We start from the raw sequence: 21,308 nt of genomic DNA, 5'->3' as shown, positions 1-21,308 counted from the left end.
GGGAGGGATGTGGCGGCGGGCGGCGGTGGCGGCGGGCCGGGGAGTGCGGGGGCCGCCGGGGATGGCCGGACAGCGGTGGCGGAGCGGGGCGGGCAGGTGAGCGTGGGAGGGCCGGGACCCCTTCACGGTGTGTCCCCCTCCTTCACAGTGTCCCCCGGTGTCCCCTCACGGTTTGTGCCTCCACAGCCCCGAGCGCGCCGCTCCCGAGCGGGCCCCGAGGATCTACACGAGGACGGGGGACGCAGGTAGAGCCAGGGGGGCCCCGTGAGCCGCGGGCAGAGCTCCGAGCCCCGAGCCCTGAGCTCCTCCCGCCTTTCCCAAAGGATTCTCCAGCACCTTCACCGGGGAGCGGCGGCCCAAGGGCGACCGGATCTTCGAGGCCCTGGGAGCCACGGACGAGCTGAGCTCGGCCATCGGGTAAGGACCGGCTGGGAGTGTCCAAATCATATGGAAAATCATGTTTGTTATGATTTCTTCATTCCCAGCTCACTGTTTTGTTTGTCTTTTTCTTTTTTTTTCTCTCTAACCAAGGCTGGCTGGTGAGTTTAGCAGTGAAAAGGGCCACACTTTTGTTGATCAGCTTCATAAAGTGAGTATTAATGGTAATCTTCGTCCAGTGCAGTCCCTTATCTGTGCTAATAAAATGTGAACTCCTTAATTTTAGCCACAGTCCTCCCACTGACACAGGAATTCAATACATTTAGTATTTCAATGTCTAAATCTTTAAGACTCCCTTGATTGCTTTCTGAGAGGTAAATTTATTTAACCTAGAAGGAAGCTGGTGGATCAAGTGATTAGTTATGGGCAGACAGATTCATCTCTTGGTGTATTCTAAGTCAGATTCACATTATGAACAAAAGTTTTTGTCATAACAGAGCTCTGGGTTTGAAACTGAGGCACAAACCAACCACGAGGGCACAGCAGTGACACAGGTCCTGCCTGGGCAGCCTGTGAGCTTGGCTGATTAGTTCTGCTGAGCACAGGGATGCAAAAAGCCATGGCTGGGAGTGACAGAGTTGTGATTTTTGCCCAGGTCCAGTGCATGCTGCAGGATGTGGGCTCCAACATCGCCACGCCGCTCTCCTCGGCCAGGGAGGCTCACCGGAGTAAGTCTCGCCTTTCCTGGGATGGCAGGGCTTGGTGGGATGCTGAGGGATGTATTTGGTTTCTTAGGACTTGATGATGCAAGAAAGCTAAATTAAGAGTTCAGCTTGTTGTCTGAATCCCTTTTTTTTCAGCTGATTCTTCTTTCCCCTCTGTAGAACGAACATCGTTCAGCGAGAAGCCCGTCCTGGAGCTGGAGCAGTGGATTGACAGTTACTCAGAGCAGCTCCCTCCTCTCAGAGCCTTCATCCTGCCCGTAGGTGCTGCCTGTGCCCCTCACTTCCTTGGGGTAGCCCTGCTCCACTGCTTACCATGGGAAAACAGCCTGGGAGGCTGCTAATTCCATAGGCAAATGCCAAGAGAAAAGCAGAGACAAGGAGCTGGGAGTTACATTTCCCCCCCTTGCTGCACTGGGCTATCCCTCCCTTGCCTGGCCATGGCACAGGGTCCATGTGTGTGGGAGGTTCTGAGCTGGGGAGGGGAGGGGAAGGGAGGGGAGGGGAAGGGAGGGGAGGCTGTCCCTGCTGGTGCACACACTGAGTGCTGTTTCCTTGCTGTCCCAGTCTGGAGGCAGGAGCAGTGCTGCTCTCCACTTCTCCCGAGCCGTGTGCCGCAGAGCTGAGAGGTGGTGAGTGCTGTGCTGGGATCACCCTGAGGAAAGGGGATGGGGACACCCCAGTGACAGCAAACTAGGGCTGGGCTTGGAGCTCAAGCCAGGCTTTTGTTTGTTTAGTCCAGTTCCAGGCATGCAGGAGGCACAAAACCAGGTTTTGTTCTTCATTTCCCTTAGCTGGGTCAGCCAACCCAAACCTTTTGGGATTCTGCAGCACCATCCAACTTGGCCTTGGACACTTCCAGGGATCCAGGGGCAGCCATAGCTTCTCTGGGCACCCTGTGCCAGGGCCTCACACCCTCACAGGGAAGGATTTCTTCCCGAAATCCCATCTAACCCTGCCATTCCCTCTGTCCTGTCACTCCAGGCCCTTGTAAATAGTCTCTCACTGTTCAGTGGATCCCACAGATGAGTATCCTGGGAGAAGCAGAGCTGGGGGCTTCCAGGACAGCCACAAACATTTCTGGCATCATTTACTTCTCCCAGATCCCTCTGGGAAGCAAAGATCCTTCACTTCCAGAGGAGTTAAAGTGGGGACCCCAGGGGAGGGAAGAGGCTCAGCCTTTGTGCACTCAGAGCTGGAAGATTAAACACCAGCATTTCCCTTTGCTTTTCCCAGTGTGGTCCCTTTAGTGCAAGCAGGGGAGGCAGATCCAAACGTGGCCAAGTATTTAAACAGGTAAAGAAATAAAATCCCAAACCATTGCCCTGTCCTACTGAAGCATTCCCTTAATTCTGGGGATAAAGCTGGGGGGTTTTGCTTCTCACCAAGCTTCTCTTCTGGAATGAGATCACTGGTTTTCCTGCTTTTCTCTTGCTTTCCAGGCTCAGTGATTATCTCTTTGTCCTGGCACGTTATGCTGCAATGAAGGAAGGGAAGGAAGAGAAAATCTACATAAAACCTGAGCCATAGCTGGGAGCTGGAATGTTTTTTCCTTGATCCTGAAAAACTAAATCCGAAAATGCTTTTGTCCATCAAGAAAGGGAGAGAGAACAAGCCTGGACTGGAAATGGGAGCAGCCAAGGATTTCCATGTGAAATAACCAGGACCTTGTTGATAAATCCTGACAGGAACAGAATCACAGAATATCCTGAGTTGGAAGGGACCCAAACACTCTTGTTCTGTGCCCTGGGCCTGGTCCACACATCCCATGTGAGGATGGCTCTGGAGTCACTGCTTCTCCCAGGTGGGAGCTGAGGCAGGAGAATTCCAGTAACATTTTGGAGATGCCTTCATTTTCCTGGGCAGCAGCAGGTGCTGTGGGAAGGCTCTGACAGGACTTTGAGAGATGATGAAGGGAAAACAATCAGCTCCTCCTTTGAAGTCACAGTGTTCAAATGGAGCAGCAGCTGGAGGTTTTTGGGAATTGTGTCCACAGCTCTGAAATAATAAATGTGAATTTCCTTGTACCAAAGGGCCACAAACTGTCACATTTTAACACTGAGCCCTGTGTGCTTTGCTGCTCCAAGTCCCTTCCGATCCATCAGCTCTGGCTGGAGCTGAGCTGTAGAGATTTACAGGAATGCACCAAGAATTCCTTGGCTCTGGCTGCCTCTTGTGCATGTGAGGAATGTCTCTGTGCTGACAATCCAGTGCATCCTCTGCCAGGAGCAGGGCTCACAGGATGGAGGGGGTGAAGCAGGAAAGGCCAAATTCCAGGCTCCGTGTGCTGGTGTTGTCTCCATGTGGAGCTGTCCCTTGGAATGGTGAGACCAGCTGCCCCTCTGGCTGCAGGAACTGCTGCAGGAGCAGAGCCCAGGGTTTGGGAGCACCCAGGGCACTGAGGTTGCAGGAAAAGGGGTTGGGATGAGGGGCAGGGCCCTGCTGGAGCTGGGTGAGAGGGGCAGGACCCCGAGGGTTCCTCCCAGGATGTCTGTGCTGACCCTGGAATGTGGCTCCACGGAGGGCAGAGCAGGCTGGAGCGAGCTCACACCCACATCACACAGACAATTCCATCTTTGCACTCGAGTCCAAGCTGCTTCCAGCTTGGAAATGCAACTGGGAATAATCCATGTGAATCCTGGTGTTGTAATTCTTCCCCTGGGAATGCTGTAGGCTGCAAGGTGGTGATGCCCATCCAGGGCTTGTCCTGCTTTTAGTGGGGCAGCTTTTAAATCCATCCTGCCCCTTCCCCTGTTCAATTATTCGAGTAGAACCAGCCTTAAACTTGTTCTCCAAAGAATCTCTGGCTCTGTGTCCCTTTTTGGCCAGTGAGGAATGAGTGAGGAATGCCCAGCACTAACAGATCCCCCGTCTCATCACTCACCTGGATTTGAGGCAGATATTTCATGGCTCTTGTTAATGCACATTTTTCATGGAGTAATTTTCCAAGCCTCAGCCTGGAACACATCCTGGTGACAAATGCTCTGGGTTTGGATGGTCCCATCAGCTGCAGTGTCACCTCAGCCGTTCCCTCTGCCTGCTCCATCCAGTTTTACGAGAGCTCCGGCTCTGGGACTGAGCCTTAGGAATCAAGAGGCTTTTCAAGTTTAATTTAATAAAATCCTTTGCAATATAAATTCTTCATGAATGCTCCATAAATCAGCTTGGGGAGGGATTTATAGTATTTCCTTTTTTTTCCAGCTGGGGGGAAGAAATCTACAGATTTGGGACCAAAGCTGGCATTGCTTGGATTGCAAGGAGAAATAAATCAAGCTACTACACTTAACATGATGGAGAGATTAAATTTACTGGGGTGCTCCCAGCTGCCCCCTCCCTCTCTACCCACAGCAGTTTCTGGAGGACTGAGGCAGAGGGAGGTGCTGGGGTGACCCTCGTGTGTCACTAAGCAGGGCTGGGCCAGGATGTTCTGCCCTGAGAGTTGTCCCCAAGGTCACAGGACAGTCATGGGCTCTTGGGCTGGGGGGGCTCAGCCTGGAGAAAAGGAGGCTCAGAGGGGACCTTCTGGCTCTGCACAGCCCCCTGACAGCAGGGGACAGCTGGGGGGGTCGGGCTCTGCTCCCAGGGAACGGGGACAGGAGGAGAGGGAACAGCATCAAACTGTGCCAGGGGAGGGTCAGGTTAGACATCAGGAGGAATTTCCTCATGGAAAGGGAGATCAGGGCTTGGAAGGGGCTGCCCAGGGAGGTTTGGAGTCTCCATCCCTGGAGGTGTCCAAGGACTTCCTGGACATGTCACTCAGTGCTCTGGGCTGGTGACAAGGTGGGGATTTGATATAGGTTGGTCTTGATGATCTTGGAGGGCTTTTCCAACCTGAATGATCCTGGGATTCTGTGATTCCTCAGTCTCTGGTGCACCCTTCTCACCAGCTGAGCTGTCCCTGCTCCCAGCCCCACAAGATCTCAGCCAGGCAGCAGCAGTAGAGTGACCAAAACAAACCCCAGCCTTTAAATCCAAATAAAGCTCCCTTGCTCTGGGCTGGCAGTTGTTTTTCCAAGCTCTTTGTCTCTTCCCAGCCCTCCCAGCCGTACAGCATAGGGATTCCAGTGCCTGCACCTCATTAATATCACGGGGGAAGGCAGATGCTTTGTCCGGGCTGCCCGGCTCCAGCGCCCAGCAACATTCCTGCCTCGCAGGGTGCCTGATCTGGGATCGCTCCGGAGCTGCCAGCACAGCCATATGTTTCTAAGGGTCGTTTATTCTTGTTTGTAAAATGTATGGCTGCTCCCAGCTTCCACACTGTCAAAATGAGAAGAACTGGCCCCAAAATCTCTTGCTGCATGATTGGATCAGACGCCCGTACATCTGTTAACGCTGTAGGAGCTGTAAAATGGAATAAGTTGGGCTATAACTCAAGCACCTCGATTACCACCACGATGTGGGAGCTGCTGCTCAGCCAGCAATGACACAAACATCCATTGTGCCAAGTCAGATGTAAATTTACACAAGGCAGCATTTCCTGGGCCAGGGCTCAGAGGGGAGGGGAGGGATGAGAGCCCCCACCCTGACGGGATGTGCTGGAGCCCCAGCCCGGTGAGTTTTGGGCTGCACAGCCCTGGCAGTGGGGAGCCAACAGCTCCCCTGGAGCTGCAGGAGCAGAGAGAATGACAGATCCTCCAGCAGGGCAAGTCCTGTGGTCTCACAAGCTCCTGAAACCCCAATTTAGCCTGGAAATGGGCAAGGAAAAACCCTCCCCCTACCCCAGAGCAGGAACCATCGGCGCTGTGCCTGACAGGAGCAGGTTGAGCCTGTCTGTGGAGGAAGGGGCTGTCTGGGACCCTCAGCTTGCCCTGTGCTGCAGCCTGGCCCAAAGTGCCCACCCCAGTGCCCCACAGAGTGACACAGGGAGGGCTCAAACCACCCCTGGGAAACTGGAGAGGGTCAGGGTTGAAGAACCTGACCTCAGAAACAGCCCCAGAAAAAGCAGATTGTGAGCACCAGTTCAGTGCCACTTACCCAGGTGGTGACAGTACCAAGTGCCACGAGGTGTGACCACCCCAGCACCTGCTGCAGGAGCTGCTGCACCCCTTGGTAACGGAGAGCAAACACAACAATGAGCTGCAGACATCAGACCTCACTCTGCTCAGGGATGCGGAGACCGGAACACGGCACAGCCGCCTCTCCATCCTAACACAGAATCCAGCATGGGGCACAGGTGCAGAACAGAGGGATCAAACAGAGGGAATACCAGCCAGGGAGAGCCTGTAGGAACAGGAGAGGGGCAGCAGGAGCTGCTGTTTGTTCCTGAACACCCCGTGCCTGCAGCAGGTTGGGACACCCAGCTCTGCTCTGTGCCAGCACTGAGCGAGCACCAGGCTCCAGGGATCTCTCCCATCCTCCAGGGATCCCTCCCAGCTCCCCACCCTGCAGTGCCCCGGTTTCATGGTCCCAAAGCCTGGGACAGCCACGGCCACCCCTCACCTCGGTGGCCCCGAGCGATGCCGTGCCCAGATCCCGGGAAGCAGGGGCTGTGCATCCCTGGCTGCTGCCAGCTCTGCCTTGGCAGCAGCTGCTCTGGGCTTGCTTTTTGCTGTTCCTGACAGTGCCAGATGCCTCTGTGTCAAAACAATGGCACTTGCACACTGACTGGGAGCCTCTCCCTCGCTCCCACCGTGCTCCTGCTCCCGGCAGAGCCACAGAGCGCTGGGAATGGCCAGGGGGGGCTCCAGGCAGGGATGGAGGGGCAGTGAAAAGCTCCAAACCTGAAGTCTGAGGGAAGTTGGAGCAGCAGGCACAGTTCTCACTCCTCCAAGGAGCTTCCAGTGTCAGGCCCAAGCAGAAACACACAATATTAGATTATTGTTATTAATATCAAACTCCCTGTCAGCTCCAGCAGCTGCTCCTCAGGGCTGATCCTGCACTGGGGGATCCCACTTGGAATTCCAGCCTGTTTCCCTCTCCCCCAGTGGTTCCAGTCACCATTCCCAGATGTGCACTGAGCATTGCTGATCCCAGCACCTGCCCCTGCATCCAAGGAGCACAAACACCCTCAGGAAGGACCAAAGTCACAGCACTCTGCAGCACCAGGCAGAGCTTCTCCAAGCATATTCCAACATGAGCAAATCCTGCTTTGAACAAAGCTGCCAGCTCCCTTTGGGCTCAGCAGGCCTCGTATCCTGCACATCTGGAGCACCCCACAGATCCCAGCTCTCAGGGACACCTGAGCACAGAGGCCCCAAGAACCAGCCTGGCACCAAGAATTCCCATGGGAGCACCAGGCTCCATGCCCAGCCTGGCAGAGTCACAGAATCCCAAACTGCTTTAGGTTGGAAGGAAGCTCAAAGCTCATCCCATTCCACCCCCTGCCATGGGCAGGGACATCTTCCACTATCCCACGTTGCTCCAAGCCCTGTCCTTGGATACTCCCAGGGATCCAGGGGCAGTCACAGCTCTCTGGGCACCCTGTGCCAGGGCTTCACAGCCTTGGAACAAAGACAGGTGCTCTCTGAGAGGTGCCAGGGCCCCAATGCCCTGCTCTGCTCTGCCAGGAGCATCCCACCAGCACATTCCCCGCCCTAGGAAAGGACCAGAGACACCCAACCACCTGAACTCATCCCAGCTTTATTTTCTCTGCAGGTCAGACACACAGGGATGGAACCAAGGTCTCCACGGCAGCGAGTCTTGGACAGAGAAGATCCTCGTGAATCTCCCGTGGCAAAACCATCCCTGGGCAGGATCCATGGAGCAGGATCCATGGACTGACACAGCCTCCCCGGGACACAGGAATCAGCCCATCCACAGGAATCCTTGCCTGTATCCACTGGGAATTTCCCAGACGTTTATCACATTTTCCACACCAGCTCCAGCAGGGGAGCAGTGGCTGTAGTGCAACATCTCCAGGTTTGGAGGGACAAAGCTAAGTCTGCAGGAACATTTCTTTTCTAGGAATTGTAATCCTGAGGAACAAAGGGAAGAGGGGAGCAAGGGTTTTATCTCAGTGTTCAACAACTCATTGCACTGAATGCTCATTGTGCTCTAGTCAGACACACTGCGCTTCCTAGAAGGAAAAAGGAGATTTTGGGTGATATTTAAACTCTGAGAAGCCCAAGGCAGTGCCTAAACCTCCCAACTACGCAGTCACCAACTGGTTAATGCCAAAATGTTCTATGTATTAACAAAAAAAAATTAAAAAAATAAAAAAAATCTACTATCATCTTAAATTTCTCTGACTCACAGCCCAGTGTCCTGAACCCTCTGGATGCAGACATTCCTGTCCACACCAACACTTCTCATCACTCCTGTTTAATCTCACTGATTTGACAGAGAAAAAGGATCCTGACATTGCTTTCCAGATGCATTTCCAGGCATTGGTTCTAAAAAAAGGGTTATTTCTCTGAAATCCATCTGAAGCACGATAGGAGGATGAAGCCAAGGCCATCTCGCTGCTCAGTGCCAAGGGTTTTCCGACCCCTTGGAAACGGGATTATCGTGGTTAGAGGGATTCTTCCAGAGCCCAGGATGTGGAGACCTGTGCTCTGCTGAGCTCACCTGGGCACAGGAATCCCGTGGGACGGACCAGGCAGGGCAGCAGGAGAGGTGGGAATTGGCCAGGGAGGGAAATGAGGATCCCCAGTGCCACAGGGAGGGAAGGAGAGAGAGCAAGCCCTGGGCAGATGCCAGCAGCCTGTGCAGGAGCTTGTTTTACCAGGGAGGTGAAGGGGAGGAGGTGACTGGCTTTTAACCCTATCCCCAAGAGGGCAATACCGTGGCTCTCCTCTGTGCCAGACTCCCAGCAGGGCCAGGACAGCCCAGGAGCAGCCCAGTCTCTCCTCTCTCCAGCCTGGGCCAGGGCAGGACTCGCAGCAGCTCAAGGAACCAAAGATGGGAAGCTGCAGAGACACTTGATGAGTGTCTCAGAAATGGCAGGAAGGATCCACACCTTCCCAAGTCACCCCCTGCAAAAGCTGCCTGCTCCAGGCAAACACCAACTCACAGAAATAAGGCCAGAAAGAGACAAAGTGACCAAAATAAAGAGTTTGGCAACAAAGCAGATGTGGCTCTTACACAGACACCCTGCCCTGGGTCCAAATAACTCCCTAAAAAAGGGCCTGCAAGCAAAGGGAAACTTCCAGCCCAGAGGGATTTTGCCAGTGGAGGTTTCCAGAGGATTTGACACATTCCCCTGGCTCCAGAGAGGAACCTGCCCCACCTGAGCACCGTGCTGGGGAGCCAGAGTGCGTGCCAGCTCCTGTCCTCTGGAAACCAAGGAAAATGAAACCTTTCCTGTTCCTGAGAAATTGAGACACGACCCTTTCTATCACAAGGCCTGGGTCTGGCAGGAGCCTGGCAGAGGCACAGCTGGCTGAGCCCGCTCCTGCTGCTCCAGCCCTTAACCTCTGGCATTCCAAAGCCTTCCTGAGAGCCACAGTGTCCATCTGCTCCTGTTTGAGCTGCTGCTTCCCTGTGATCCCTTCTCCAAGACACACCCAGGACCCTGCAAGGGTAGGGACACCTGGAATCCCCCTGTCCTGAGTGAGCAGTGCCTGTCCAGGCACTCCCAACACCGACATCTCCTCCTGGGCTCTGTCATCCCTCTGCCTTTGTGCAGCTTCCCAGACTCACTTCCAGCCAGCCCAGCTCCTGGGAAAGGAAAAAGCAGCACTCCCATGGCAGCAGCTGCCCAGCCTGCTGGGGGGGGATCTCACTGTCACTAATCTGAGTGGCACTTGGAACGTTCCTTCCGCGCTCCCCCAGGGTTTGCTTTTAAGGACGATTTCTGTGGGTGTCAAGCGAAGGGCTTTGGGTCAGGCCCATCCCCTCCTCCAGCCTGGAGCCGTGCCTAAGAAAAGCCAGCCCTGAGCCCAGCAGCTCTTCCCTGGATCCCTGTGAACCTCCACTACCAGCTGCCTCTCCGGGCCTCAGCCGGCTCCCGCGGAGCTGCTCCGGGCTCCCCGTGGGCAGGGCTCCCCTTCCAGCAGCAGCTCCAAGCCCCATCCCGAGTCCAGGCCGTGCCTAGGACAGCTCGAATCCGGTGTTCATGCTGATGGCGTAGCGCAGCTTCTCCCGCAGGATGCTCTTCTTGCTGTAGTTGGGGAGCTTGAGGAGGTTGAAACACGTGGAGGAGGTCGGGAGGCGCCCGCCCGGCTCCTTCTTGCGGATGGTGAAGAAGCCGCGCAAAACGCTGCCCAGGGTGTCCCCCGTGTCCTGCAAGGGCACAGGGCTGTCACCTCCCTCTGCACTCCTGCCACAGGTGCCAACACCAAACCTGGCACTGGCAACAGCGAGAGCCAAAGCCCAAAGCTCAGCTTCCCACCCCTCTCCAAGGAGCTCCACTTGTAACTCAATGCCCGACACGGGCAGGGGGTGCAGGGAGATGGGTGGGACACAGAGAGATCCCAAGGAGAAAATGCAACCCTGGAGGAACCCAGGGAATCCAGGCAGGAAGAGTCTGGAGCTGGTGTGTGTGTGTGCAGCCATGAGCATCCTATTGGGGTAGGGCTGTTTTTAGGTATAGAATCCCAGAAGGGTTTGGGTTGGACCTTAAAGCTCATCCTGTTCCAGCCCCTTGCCATGGGCAGGGACACCTTCCACTACCCCAGGTTGCTCCAAGTCCCATCCAGCCTGGCTTGGGACTCTTCCAGGAATGGGGCAGCCACAGCTTTTCTGGGCACTGTGTGCCAGGGCCTCACCAGCCTCACAGGGAAGAATTTCTCCCCGATATCTAATCCTAACATCTCATCTTCCCACGTTAAGGGTTTCCAGGTCAGATGGGGAGGAAGCTGGGCAGGGAATTCCCAAGCCCTGAGAGCAGGATGCCTACCTGGTCATCAGACACTTCCACACAGCGGATGGAGAAAGGAGGCTTGAGGTAGGCAAAGCCCAGAAGTGGAGGCCTGGAGCAGCTGGTGACAAACTGCAAAGTGCCACATGGTGATGATGGGAGCAGTGAGGGCACAACAGTGACACAGCCCCAGCACTGCTGGGACTGGCCCTGAGCATCCCCCCAGTGCGTGTCTGACAGCCTTTGGGGAGTGCCACCTCTGACAACAGAGCATCCACAGGGCTCTGCTGGGCACTTCCAGGTGTCAGGAATTCTGGTGTCCCTTCAGAGAGCACCCAAGTAACTGGAGAACAGCCCTGGCCCCACCACCACAGATCCCACTGGGCAGGGATGGCTCCTCACTCACCTTGAGGAACATGGCTCTCTCCTCAGGGCTGAAGTCGTTGGCCAGGATGTCCCAGAGCCAGATGATGACACGGTGACTGCCATGGAAGCCCCCGTAGTACACCGTGTGTTTCCTGGGGAGGGAAAGGCTGTGACAGGCCTGGCACTGCAGCAGGAGGGGCACAAGTGCTGCCAGGATCGCTTGGGTGGGATGGTTTGCGTTGGAAGGGAACTCAAAGCTCCTCTTGTTGCACCCCCTGCCACGGGCAAGGACAAATTCCAGTAGCCCGGGCTGCTCCAATCCCTGTCCAACACCTGCCACAAGTCAGGGATCACTGCTCACACTGAGCCCCCAGCACCTCCTGGGCAACTGATCAAAGGAAAGGAAAAGGCAGAGAGGAATTCTGTTCCCAGGAACCAAGAGAAGGAAGGACCCATCCCAAATCAGCCTTAAGGAACACGTTCCAAAGCTGTTCCTGTGTGCTCCAAGCAGGAGCAGCACAAGTTGTGGACGAGTCATTGTCCTGCCACCTCCCAGGAGCTCTGCAAAGGAAGGGCTCAGCTCCCAGACCAGGTTGGGGAGGCCCAGCAGCCCCAGCTGCCACTTACTTCAGGTCCTCGAGGTCGATCTCGGCGTTGTCCCCAGAGATGAGGCGCTGCAGCTCCGGCGCGGAAAACATCCGGATCCACTCGGGCTTGATGATGGACCTGAAGCCGCTGATGAGAGCGGCGGTCTGGCTCTTGATCTGGGTGTGCATCCGGAAATGCGCCATCAGGTGGATGTAGCTGATCCTGTGGGACAGGCAGGTGGCACGGGGGGGACGTGGAGCTGCCAGGGGTACCCACCACCCACCACTGAACTGCCCCTGACCTGTCTCTCCAGCCCCACAAGCACTGCGACAGCCTGCACAGGGTCGTACTTCCCCCTCCAGGCCCTGCTTTTTATTGAAGCAGATGACGTTTTTCTGTCCAGATTTTGCCCCTTTCCTGCCTCTGGGACTCTGCTCATCTCTCAGAGCTCCTGCCCAGCTCAGGGACTAATCTGCTTTAATAAGCCCTTGATCAGCCTTGGCTGGACACAGCTCCAACACCTTTTAAGAGCTCAGCTCTCCAAGCAGACTCCTCCAGGTCTGACCAACAGCTCACTGGGCTCTGCTGTCCCATGGCTGGAGAAACATTACACCAAAACCAACAAGCAGATTCCCAGCTTCCTGAAGGATGTGGGAAAGGTGAACTTTTTGTCTTCCTCTTCTCACCTCCAGGCAAAACACCTGAACTCGATGATTTGTCTTCAGCAGCTCCCACACAGACCCCACCACAATTCCAGTGCCTTGGTTTTTGGCAAGGTCACCCCAGCATTCCCAGGCAGAGCTGTTTCCAGATTGCTGCCATCCCCAACACTTCTGCTCCCTTCCAACTCCCAATTTGGGTGCAAAAACATCAGATTTCTGCTGTAAATTACTAGAGCAGCATCCAGGACTTTCAAGTTTTTCCCTGAGCTGACTCATGACAGGCCAGAGGAAGATCCTTTCAAATGCAAACTCCCTGGTCAGAGCTGGAGAAGGGAAAAGCCTGAAAACATCAGACTGCAGAGCACAGATCCAGGTAGGATCCAGCTTCCATTTGTCAGGAAAAAGATAACAACCCCCAGATCACCAGTTCAAACATACATTTGCTTAACAGATATTTCATTCTGCTTTTATGAGCACTGAAGGGGATAGGGATGGGGAAAAAAAAAAAAAAAAAAAAAAGGAACAAAAAGGTGGGGTTGGTTTGCAGGCTCCGGAGTTGACATTTCTGATAACGATCTAAAAGCCGGTTATCTGTGAAAACAGCCCCGGGGCTCGGTGTCTCCTCTGATTTCCTGGCTCTAAAGAACGACTGTCGAGTACATTTGAATTCAGCACTGTCTGCTCCGAACACGGTGCTTTATACAACTGCCACATGTTATCATTCTGAGGAGATCTGTCTGCTCCAAGGTGTCTTTGAGCATCTGTGCCCTCTGTGTTCACGACTGTGTGCCTGAATTGCTTCGAATCCATCTGTCTGTATCCATCACCATCATTAAATCCTGCAGAATCTCCCTGACTGGGTGCCTTTGACCTCAGAAGTGCTGTTTCAAGAAGTAAATTGTCAATTTTTATTTTGCAAATCAAATTTAATACAATTTCTGCCAATGAACTGTAACCAGCAAATTCTATTAAGATATTTATGTGCTCCTTCTCCTCCAATCTATCTCAATTCATTCCAGATGCAAGCCCAAGGAACCAGAGTAAAGTATTGTGCAGTGGTGACCTTAAAAATCTAATTGCTGTACTTACTTATTTTCATTGGTAACGGGGATGGTCTTCCCTCCAGGAACAAGTTCATGGCAAACCAGCTGAGGGAAGAAATGATTGGATTGCTAATTACTGCCTGGAACCACAATGGAAGGAAATGCCATGCTAAGCTGTTACCTCCCCATAAAACATTTATTTTTACTATAAAACAGCAGGACTTAAAATTTAAGTAATAATCCTGCTTCTGCCTTGAACCAGTTTCACTTAACTATGAACAGAGTAATTGAACAGTAGGAACTCCAGCTCTCCCACCAGTGGAGCCAGCCCTTCTCCAAGGAAGCCTCCCCTGCAGGCTGATCCATCACTGCTGAACCACACACAAATCAATTCCTAGAGCCATGGGGGACTGTCACAAACCCAGAATCCAGAGGCTGAGCAAGCTCAGAGAGCTCAGCCTAACAGCACAACCCAGAGCTGGCTGAGCCACAGGTCTCATTGCAGGAGCTCCTGGAGCTCTGTCCCTCCAGGAAGGAAGGCAGAGAGGCAGGAGGGATCTCCCAGTGCCTGCTGATCTCCTCCAGCCCAGGGCCAGTGCAGGACCCTCCAGGTGCTGCCTGCAGAAGAGTCACCACTCGTCTTTGCCCAAGCTGAGGCAGCACATCCTCATTCCCACTTCACAGAGGCCTCTGTGCCTCGGCTCCAGGTGAATCCCAAGGTCAGACTGAAGGCCAGCACAGGGAATGAGCTCAGCTGTGACATGGCTGTGGCTACAGGGACACAGAGTTCAGTCAGGGTGACCCCACCTGGCTCCTTCAGCACGACCAAAGCGCTGGGGAAACAGGAGTGCCTGGGTTATTTTTAACCTCAGTGAACCACAGCCTTCAGTGTCTCATTGCTGGGCTCCGTATCCTGCTCCTACCTTCATTTTTCACGTGGAAACACCCTCCAAGCTGAAACCTCAGCAATTCTGAGGCAGCAGCACATGTCCTCCATGTCTCCCCATGGAATTTGCAGCACAACACTGCCAGCAAAAGGCATTTTTATCTTATCTCTCTGAGATTAAATCTTTAATTTCAGATTTTCCAGCTCTGCACATACAACTTCACAGGGTTCAAGTGCAACCAAGTACCTCCAAGTCTTCCTAAGGGACAGCCAAACAGCTTTTCATTCTCTAGGCCAAGAGACCTCCTGACATGCTTGGAGTTTCCCTAACAGAAACATCCATGTGTGAAGAAAAGGAATTTCTTCCTATTCACAGGTTCTTCTTTGAAGAGGGGAACAGCAGTTATGGCAGGGGAAGCATTAAACACTTTTTCAACCCTGGCAGCAGAAAAATTGAGGGTCAGAGGGTAACCTCTTGTGGAAAAAGCTGTTCTCTGTCCACAGGTAAATATTGAATCCCCAGGCTGAGTTCAGAGAAGCTGAGCCAGCCTTCCATGGTAACGTGAAGAGGACAAAGCAGAAGTAAGGTCCGAGAAATCACTGAATAAAAACCTACCTGACCCATCACATCTTCATCATAGGACAGTGTCAAGCCCAGGTCACTGATATCACCATCATAACGCTGGAGAACAACAAGGAAAAGGGAAAAAAGGGGAGAAAGGTCAGGGTCCAGCAGCAGAACCACCAGTTACTCCCAGTTTCTAACAACAGGCAGCAATCAGGGAGGTGAAAGGCAGGAAAATTACTGCTCCAACCTTAATTGAAGTGAGATTTTTATAGAACTCTGAGTCCAAGGAGGGCAGTTCATCCACGGAGCTGTAGAAGACACTGTGGTGGTGCCCAAGGAGCTGACTCAAAAAGAAGGAAGCAAATGGTACATCCACAACTATTCCCTGTGGACAAGAAGAATGCACTGGTAAGGTCCTGCCACACACTTGTGGTTGTGGCATCTTTGGTTACCTGCAAGGCAGATCCTGTGATGTGGAACAAGTGCAAAGAACACTTTGCAAGCCACCAAAATCAGATAAAAACCCCACATCCTTTTAAAATCCATTAATTAGTAAGGCAGGTGCAAAAAGGCACCTGGGGAACTCCACGTGTTCTTTAAAAGAACTGCCTCACATGGTTTGAACTGAAAGAGGGGAAATTTTTAGGGGAAATCCTTCCCTGTGAGGGAAGTGAGGCCCTGGAAGAGGTTGCCCAAGGAATTTGTAGCTGCCCCTGGATCCCTGAAAGTGTCCAAGGCCAGGATGGACCTGGCCCATGGGAAGGGAATTGGCCTAGAAAGTTCCCTTTCAACCCAAAACATTCTATCAGAGTCATTCTGTCATTTCATCCTCCTTTTTGCCTCATGTCCCTTTAAGGTAACCACAAGTGGATGTTTGTAAGGTGGAACACCAAAAAACCAGGCTGGCATCCCAGCACCATGAGGAACAATCAAGGCATGACCCAGGTTTTACCTCCAAGATTATTTTTAATACACACCTGAAGAAATTCTGTTCCATTACCAGGACCTTTATCCAAGCCATTTTTCCAAACTCCCAAACTTTCAATAACATCCCCCCAGGCAGGACAGATGCCCTCAAAGGCACCATCATGGACAAGATCCCAACCTGGTGCTTCTGGCTCACCTCATACACAGCCTTCCCAAGCATCTTCCCCACAAACTCAAAGAGCTGCAGGTAGTTCTCATGGATGTAGGATGTTGGGGATGGGTACAGCCTCTCATCACCACTGGTGGTCTGCACAAAGAGGTAAGAGAGGTAAAGGCCCAGTGAGCCAGAATGGCTCTGCCTGCACCAGGTCACCTCAGGTGGCACCTGTGTCCTACCTTGAACAGGTTCAGTGCAGGGTCAAACACTTTCTTAATGATCTCTTCCAGGAACTCTTTGAAGACTCCATCTTGATCAATGCCAGCCTCATCGACCCCCAGGTCGTTCACAAACTTCACCCTGATCACTCCCTTCATGGCGTTCTGGGAGAGCTGCCGGAGCTGTTCGTATCCATCCTACACAGAGCAGAAAATCCAGAGGACAATCCCAGAGAGAGACACGTGAAACACCCACCCAGAGATGCAGCAGAGACAGGACACAGGCCCACAACAGAAATCTGCATTTGTCACTGAGTCTTGAGCTCAAAAAATCAGCGTTTTCCAAGTGGGAATCCCAGTTTTGCAGCAGCCTGAGCTGAATAAGGGTCCAGCATTCTCCTGGAATGTCAGTTCTGGGAGTGGGGCCCTCAGCAGCCACAGAGAAAGGAAAACACACACCCCTGCTCTGTTTTAGTCAGGCCAGGTTGCTGCCCTGTGGCTCGTGTCCCTCACCTCGAGCATGCGGGAGCGGCGGATGGTGATGTGGGTGACGTGAGGGGACGCCGAGCTCGTCTCCACCAGCCCCAGCTTCTCCTTCTCCTTTGTGACCATGTTCCGGAAAAGCAGCACCCTCTGCAAAAACAAAACAAATGGAAGTCTCAATCCACAGGGATCCTCATCCTGCAGTGCAGAAGGGATTTGGGAGGCTCCTGTCACACAGAGCTGCTGCAGCTATTCCCAGTGGTGCCGCTGTCATCCGCTCACTCTATGCAGCTGCACACACAGACCAGCTCTGTCTCAACACAGAGATCAAGACATTTGAAGGAAATGCACTAGGAAGGGGTTGAGGACACAGATCAGTCCTCTCTCAGTGACAGGAATCAAGACATTTAGAGGAAATCTGTTAGGGAAGGTGAGGATGAAGAAGACTTTTATTCAGCTTCATGTCACAAAACGCTCCAAAGGGACACAAAATGTGTCCCTCCCACCCCAATGGCCACTCAGACCATTGATTCCCAGCCTCCACCCTCTGGCCCCATCCCACTCACGTTCTTGTGGGGAATGACATGTGGGATGTACTGCAGGAGCAGCTGGGCTCGTTTCTTGTCCTTGTCCAGCTCCTGGAAAAGCACGCTGGGTTTGAGGTCCCTTGACAAAGAAAGGCAGAGATTCAGAGATCCCTGAGAAATACCCAGGGGTGTGGGAGGGAGGGAACTGGTAGTGATTCCAAAGATGACTGAAGTGCTCAGTGTACATACTACGAAGGTAAAAAGGGCCAGGACACCCAAGCTCTTGGGTGCTGAGTCAGTTTTCAAAGCACCCCCTAAACCTCCCACCACAGAGAAAAGCACAATATGAGGGGCATCCTTAACTGCAAACACAGGCAGCAGCTCCCACCTCGACCCCACAGGCAGAATGTCAACAAGGAATCCCAAATCAGGTTCCCCAGAGGATGTGGAGCAGTGGGACTAGGCTGGAGCTGCCCAGGATCCCTGCCCTGGGCCACTCACTTGCGCAGCCAGTGATCCTCAGGAGCGAAGCGCCGGCGACAATCCCGCTCGTACAGCACCATGAGCCAGCCATGGACAGAATGGAACAGCTCCAGGGTCTCCCCTCGGGCATTCTCTGCACAAAAGGAACAAGGCAGCAAAGTCCAGGTACCCTTGGCAGCAGCAGGAGCCACAGCTTGATTATCCTCCCCACAGTAACAGCAGTGGGGTGTTTTCCTGACCCACACGGCCTCTGCAGGGAAGGATTTTGTGCCTCTGGGAAGAGAGATGGTCTTTTCTTTAAACAGAGCTAATCAAAGCCATCACATTTCACATCAGAACTGGACTATCTCAGCTAATTACCAGAGAGTTGAGCTGTACCCAAATTATACCAGCAGAGAGATCCACAGCAGATTCTACAGAGACCCAAGCAAGCTGCTCTGCCTGGTCACAGCAATGCCCCGCTCTTGCCCAACACATGGCCCAGCCTTGCTAAACCTCATCTCTGCCAAAAACCAACATGCCCATCATGTCTGTTACACAAACTCTTACTGGAAATGGGGAAGTGCTCTGGATTTGGCACAAAGCATGATCGTGGCATCTGGACATCAAAAGACTGGGACATATTCCCACATTGAAGTGCTTTTTGTGCCAAGGAATAATTAGCAGAAGCTTCAAATTCCAAAATTAATGCTATTTGTGGTTCTAACAGTAACATGAAGTCAAGCTACTAAAAGCACTCACCTACAATGCCATCCCAGATCATTTTAAACACAAAGGAATTCAGGAAAGAGGAGATGGTCACCAGCTCTTCCAGTTTGAATGAAATCTGCTCTTCGTAGACCTCGATGTCATCCAGAATCCTGTCAGAGCAAACAAATGCAAATGCACGAGTGTAAATCTAATTCCCTGTTGAAATTTTCATAAAGGCACATTATCCTTTAGCAGCAGCTCTTATTTCTATGACAACTGACACCCATGAGGATCTAAAGTCATAAACAACCAAACCTTATTTATGGATTTTGATTGATAGCAGATCTTAACAGAAGATGGTATGAAAGGCTGAGATACAAGCAAAGTCAGTGTTTCAGGCTTAAAAGGACCTTTCTCATTCCCAAGAAAATTTTTGCCTCTTTCAAGAGGAGAGAATTGTCTCCAGTGACCAACAAGGGCAATTTTCCACCCCCTTTCCCATCTTTTGTGTAGCTTCTTTTCCCCCTCCTCTCACCCAGTGTTGTCACCAGCTGGAAGCAGAACATGGCTGAGGGGGAAAAGTCCTTTTGAAGCCCTTTATTTCTCAGGACTCAATCCCAAAAGCTTGCTGTTTTACCCTGCCTACTAATCTTCATGGAAAGACGTAAAACATTAAATGTTTCTCTTCAACCTGAAGGAACACAACAGCTCCATGTCACAAATCCAGGGATCCCCATCCACGTGCTACCTACGTGATGAGGTGACGGGAGCAGTCACAGAAGAGCATCAACATGGCCAGCAGCCTCTTGGATTCCTCTGTGTCGTTGTTCAAACACTCCAGAAAAAGTTTTAACCCCCCCTGTGGTCCCAGCTCACAGATGAAAGCCCATAATTTGGGCAGCAGATCATCCAGGTAAGTGAGACCTATGAAAATACAAAGTGCACCCAGTAAAGCTCATTCTGCTGCTTGTGAAAGCTCAGAGAGGTGAGACTTGAAGCTGAAAGAGCCTTTTGCAAAGCAGAAAAGGAACATGAGCATCCCATTTGGCTCCCAGGCCTGTCTGCGTTAACAGGAGATGGACAATCACCAGGAAAGCACAAATAAAAAAGCGCTTTTAATGAGGCATTGTTTGAACATTTTGGACCTTTTCCCCCCTAATTCTTTTGCAACTTTAGAAAATAATGAATTCCTGTGATCCTACATCCACCTTAGGGATGAGAACACAAGAGGGCTGCACCTATGGTCACCACAAAGCACCCAAAGCTCTGGACTCACTCCCTGCTCTACCCACCAGAACAGAACAGTGCTGATCTCCTCCTCCACCCCTTCCCAAGACAGGCAATTTGTTCTCAAGATGTATGAAAGCATTCAGTGTTGCCACCACAGAAAGATTAATATTGCCAGGCTCCCCAAAAACCCTGACTCAGGCTGAAGGCTGAGAGGGAGTAAGCAAGGTTTCATGAGAGGAAAACTTGCTTTAATTTGTGTTCTTGAGAGTTTGTGCTTGATCAAGTGGTGCTGAATGTTACTCATCCCACAGATGTTTCAGGCTGGAATGGGCCTTCCCCAGCCAGTCAATAACCTGCTGGCAGTGATAAAACTCCCAACAAATCAACAGAAATAAGAAAATCTCCTTTTTCACTCCACTGGAAAGGATTAGAGCTGCAGGGAGGTGCCCTGACCTGTGAGGATCTGCAGGCGGATCTGGGTGAGGGTGGTCAGGGTGGTTTGGTACAGGACACAGATGCTGCAAACCTTCTGCACCTCGGCCGAGTCCACGCGCTTCCCTCCCACCGGCTTCAGGATGTTCCGGACTGAGGCCGACTTCTGGAAAGCTCTCTTGAACAGATCTGGGGGCAGAAACACAGGAGGAGTGCCAGAGAGCAGGGTTAGATGGGATTTTGGGAAGGAATCGTTCCTTGCCATGGTGTGAGGCCCTGGCACAGAAGCTGTGGCTGCCCCTGGATCCCTGGAAGTGTCCAAGGCCAGGTTGGATGGGGTTTGGAGCAGCCTGAGACAGTGGAAGATGTCCCTGCCCATGTCCCCAAATCCTTTCCAACTCAAACTATTCCTCAGCTTTATACATGCTCTACAGGACGAGGTGAAAACAGAATGAGCCTGTAAGTGCCCTTCCAACCAAACCACTCATGATCCATGGTCCTGACTGCAGCAAATAATGACCACAGCATCCAGCGTTATGGGCAACAGCTAGAAAGTATGAGATTTACGGTTATCTTATCCCAAATCCTCTTCTGCAGGACCACCACACCTCACAGGCACAAGATCCAGCTTCACCTTACTTTCCACAAAGGAAGCTGAGCTCCCATCTTCCCTTGGAAGTTTTGCCAAAAGCACTTCAGCTACTTGAGAAAACGATGAAAGGAAACTGCTAAAATAAGCAAATATTTTCCCAGCACCAAAGAAAGAGACTTGCCCCAGGTCACAGAAGCATTCCAAGGAGGAATTACAAATAAGAGGGATCACATTCCCACCTAAGCAGCAGCAGCTGCTGCAAGTAATTATTCAAAGCTTTTGGCATAAGTGGAAAAGTCAAAGCCCTGCGAGTTCGGGAAAGATCCACATAAACACACACACAGAGACAAAAAGCCCCCAAAACCCTCCAGAACTGACTTTTCATAGGAAGGCTGTTCTGAGGGGAGATTTGCTGTGCTGGCAGCTGAGCTATCTCCTGATTTTCCAGCAGTTTCTTGCTGAGCACATCATTGAAGAGGATCCGGATCATGTGGACTCCCCAGAGGTGCTGCAGCTGCTTGGTCAGCAGGGGCATGGATTCATTCAGCCTGGAAGACAGAGCAGGGGGACAGGTTAGAAGGCAGCTTGGAATAAAACACTAGGCAGTGATACTGATC

At 52.4% G+C, this 21,308-nt stretch overlaps 2 protein-coding genes across 4 annotated transcripts in view; one reads left to right on the top strand and one right to left on the bottom strand.

Annotated features, from left to right (window-relative positions):
* The first annotated feature begins 7 nt into the window (after window positions 1-7).
* MMAB (metabolism of cobalamin associated B) lies at window positions 8-3,142 on the top strand. 2 transcript variants are annotated; one of them, XM_014253723.2, is made up of 9 exons: window positions 8-96; window positions 187-245; window positions 324-417; window positions 532-589; window positions 1,034-1,106; window positions 1,263-1,360; window positions 1,668-1,732; window positions 2,337-2,396; window positions 2,543-3,142. In XM_014253723.2, exons 1-9 carry the CDS (start codon window positions 8-10, stop codon window positions 2,628-2,630), a joined length of 684 nt encoding a protein of 227 aa, XP_014109198.2. In that variant the 3' UTR covers window positions 2,631-3,142. The 2 variants fall into 2 exon arrangements, with proteins under 2 accessions (XP_014109198.2, XP_087921174.1); XM_088065048.1 differs by lacking the exon at window positions 2,337-2,396.
* Window positions 3,143-7,663: 4,521 nt separating this feature from the next.
* The window catches only part of UBE3B (ubiquitin protein ligase E3B), a 20,540-nt gene continuing 6,895 nt past the window's right edge, over window positions 7,664-21,308 (bottom strand). The window contains exons 13-28 of one of the 2 annotated variants that reach the window (XM_014253826.2): window positions 21,070-21,239; window positions 20,121-20,288; window positions 19,190-19,361; window positions 18,489-18,607; window positions 17,766-17,880; window positions 17,304-17,403; window positions 16,768-16,887; window positions 16,276-16,452; window positions 16,076-16,186; window positions 15,200-15,337; window positions 15,001-15,066; window positions 13,545-13,603; window positions 11,833-12,015; window positions 11,246-11,357; window positions 10,879-10,971; window positions 7,664-10,262 (exon numbers count right to left, since the gene is read on the bottom strand). In XM_014253826.2, coding sequence (XP_014109301.2) covers window positions 10,071-10,262; window positions 10,879-10,971; window positions 11,246-11,357; window positions 11,833-12,015; window positions 13,545-13,603; window positions 15,001-15,066; window positions 15,200-15,337; window positions 16,076-16,186; window positions 16,276-16,452; window positions 16,768-16,887; window positions 17,304-17,403; window positions 17,766-17,880; window positions 18,489-18,607; window positions 19,190-19,361; window positions 20,121-20,288; window positions 21,070-21,239 — 2,095 coding nt within the window. In that variant the 3' untranslated portion in view covers window positions 7,664-10,070. Of the gene's footprint in view, window positions 10,263-10,878; window positions 10,972-11,245; window positions 11,358-11,832; window positions 12,016-12,973; window positions 13,337-13,544; window positions 13,604-15,000; window positions 15,067-15,199; window positions 15,338-16,075; window positions 16,187-16,275; window positions 16,453-16,767; window positions 16,888-17,303; window positions 17,404-17,765; window positions 17,881-18,488; window positions 18,608-19,189; window positions 19,362-20,120; window positions 20,289-21,069; window positions 21,240-21,308 lie in introns of those variants that run through there. The other variant, XM_014253827.2, reaches the window with a different exon arrangement.

Source organism: Pseudopodoces humilis, chromosome 20 (genome assembly GCF_049639895.1).
Source record: "Pseudopodoces humilis isolate 2021_Gansu_Grassland_sample_001 chromosome 20, ASM4963989v1, whole genome shotgun sequence".
Taxonomy (NCBI): domain Eukaryota; kingdom Metazoa; phylum Chordata; class Aves; order Passeriformes; family Paridae; genus Pseudopodoces; species Pseudopodoces humilis.
Note: the sequence above shows the minus strand (reverse complement) of the source record. Positions and strands in the feature narration are given on the sequence as shown.

Excerpts from the sequence above, each read along its gene's own strand:
- MMAB (XM_014253723.2), top strand. The coding sequence starts at position 8 with ATGTGGCGGCGGGCGGCGGTGGCGGCGGGCCGGGGAGTGCGGGGGCCG. Across the intron at positions 97-186 it reads TGGCGGAGCGGGGCGGGCAG|CCCCGAGCGCGCCGCTCCCG; the intron begins GTGAGCGTGGGA and ends GTGCCTCCACAG. Across the intron at positions 1,733-2,336 it reads TGCCGCAGAGCTGAGAGGTG|TGTGGTCCCTTTAGTGCAAG; the intron begins GTGAGTGCTGTG and ends TGCTTTTCCCAG.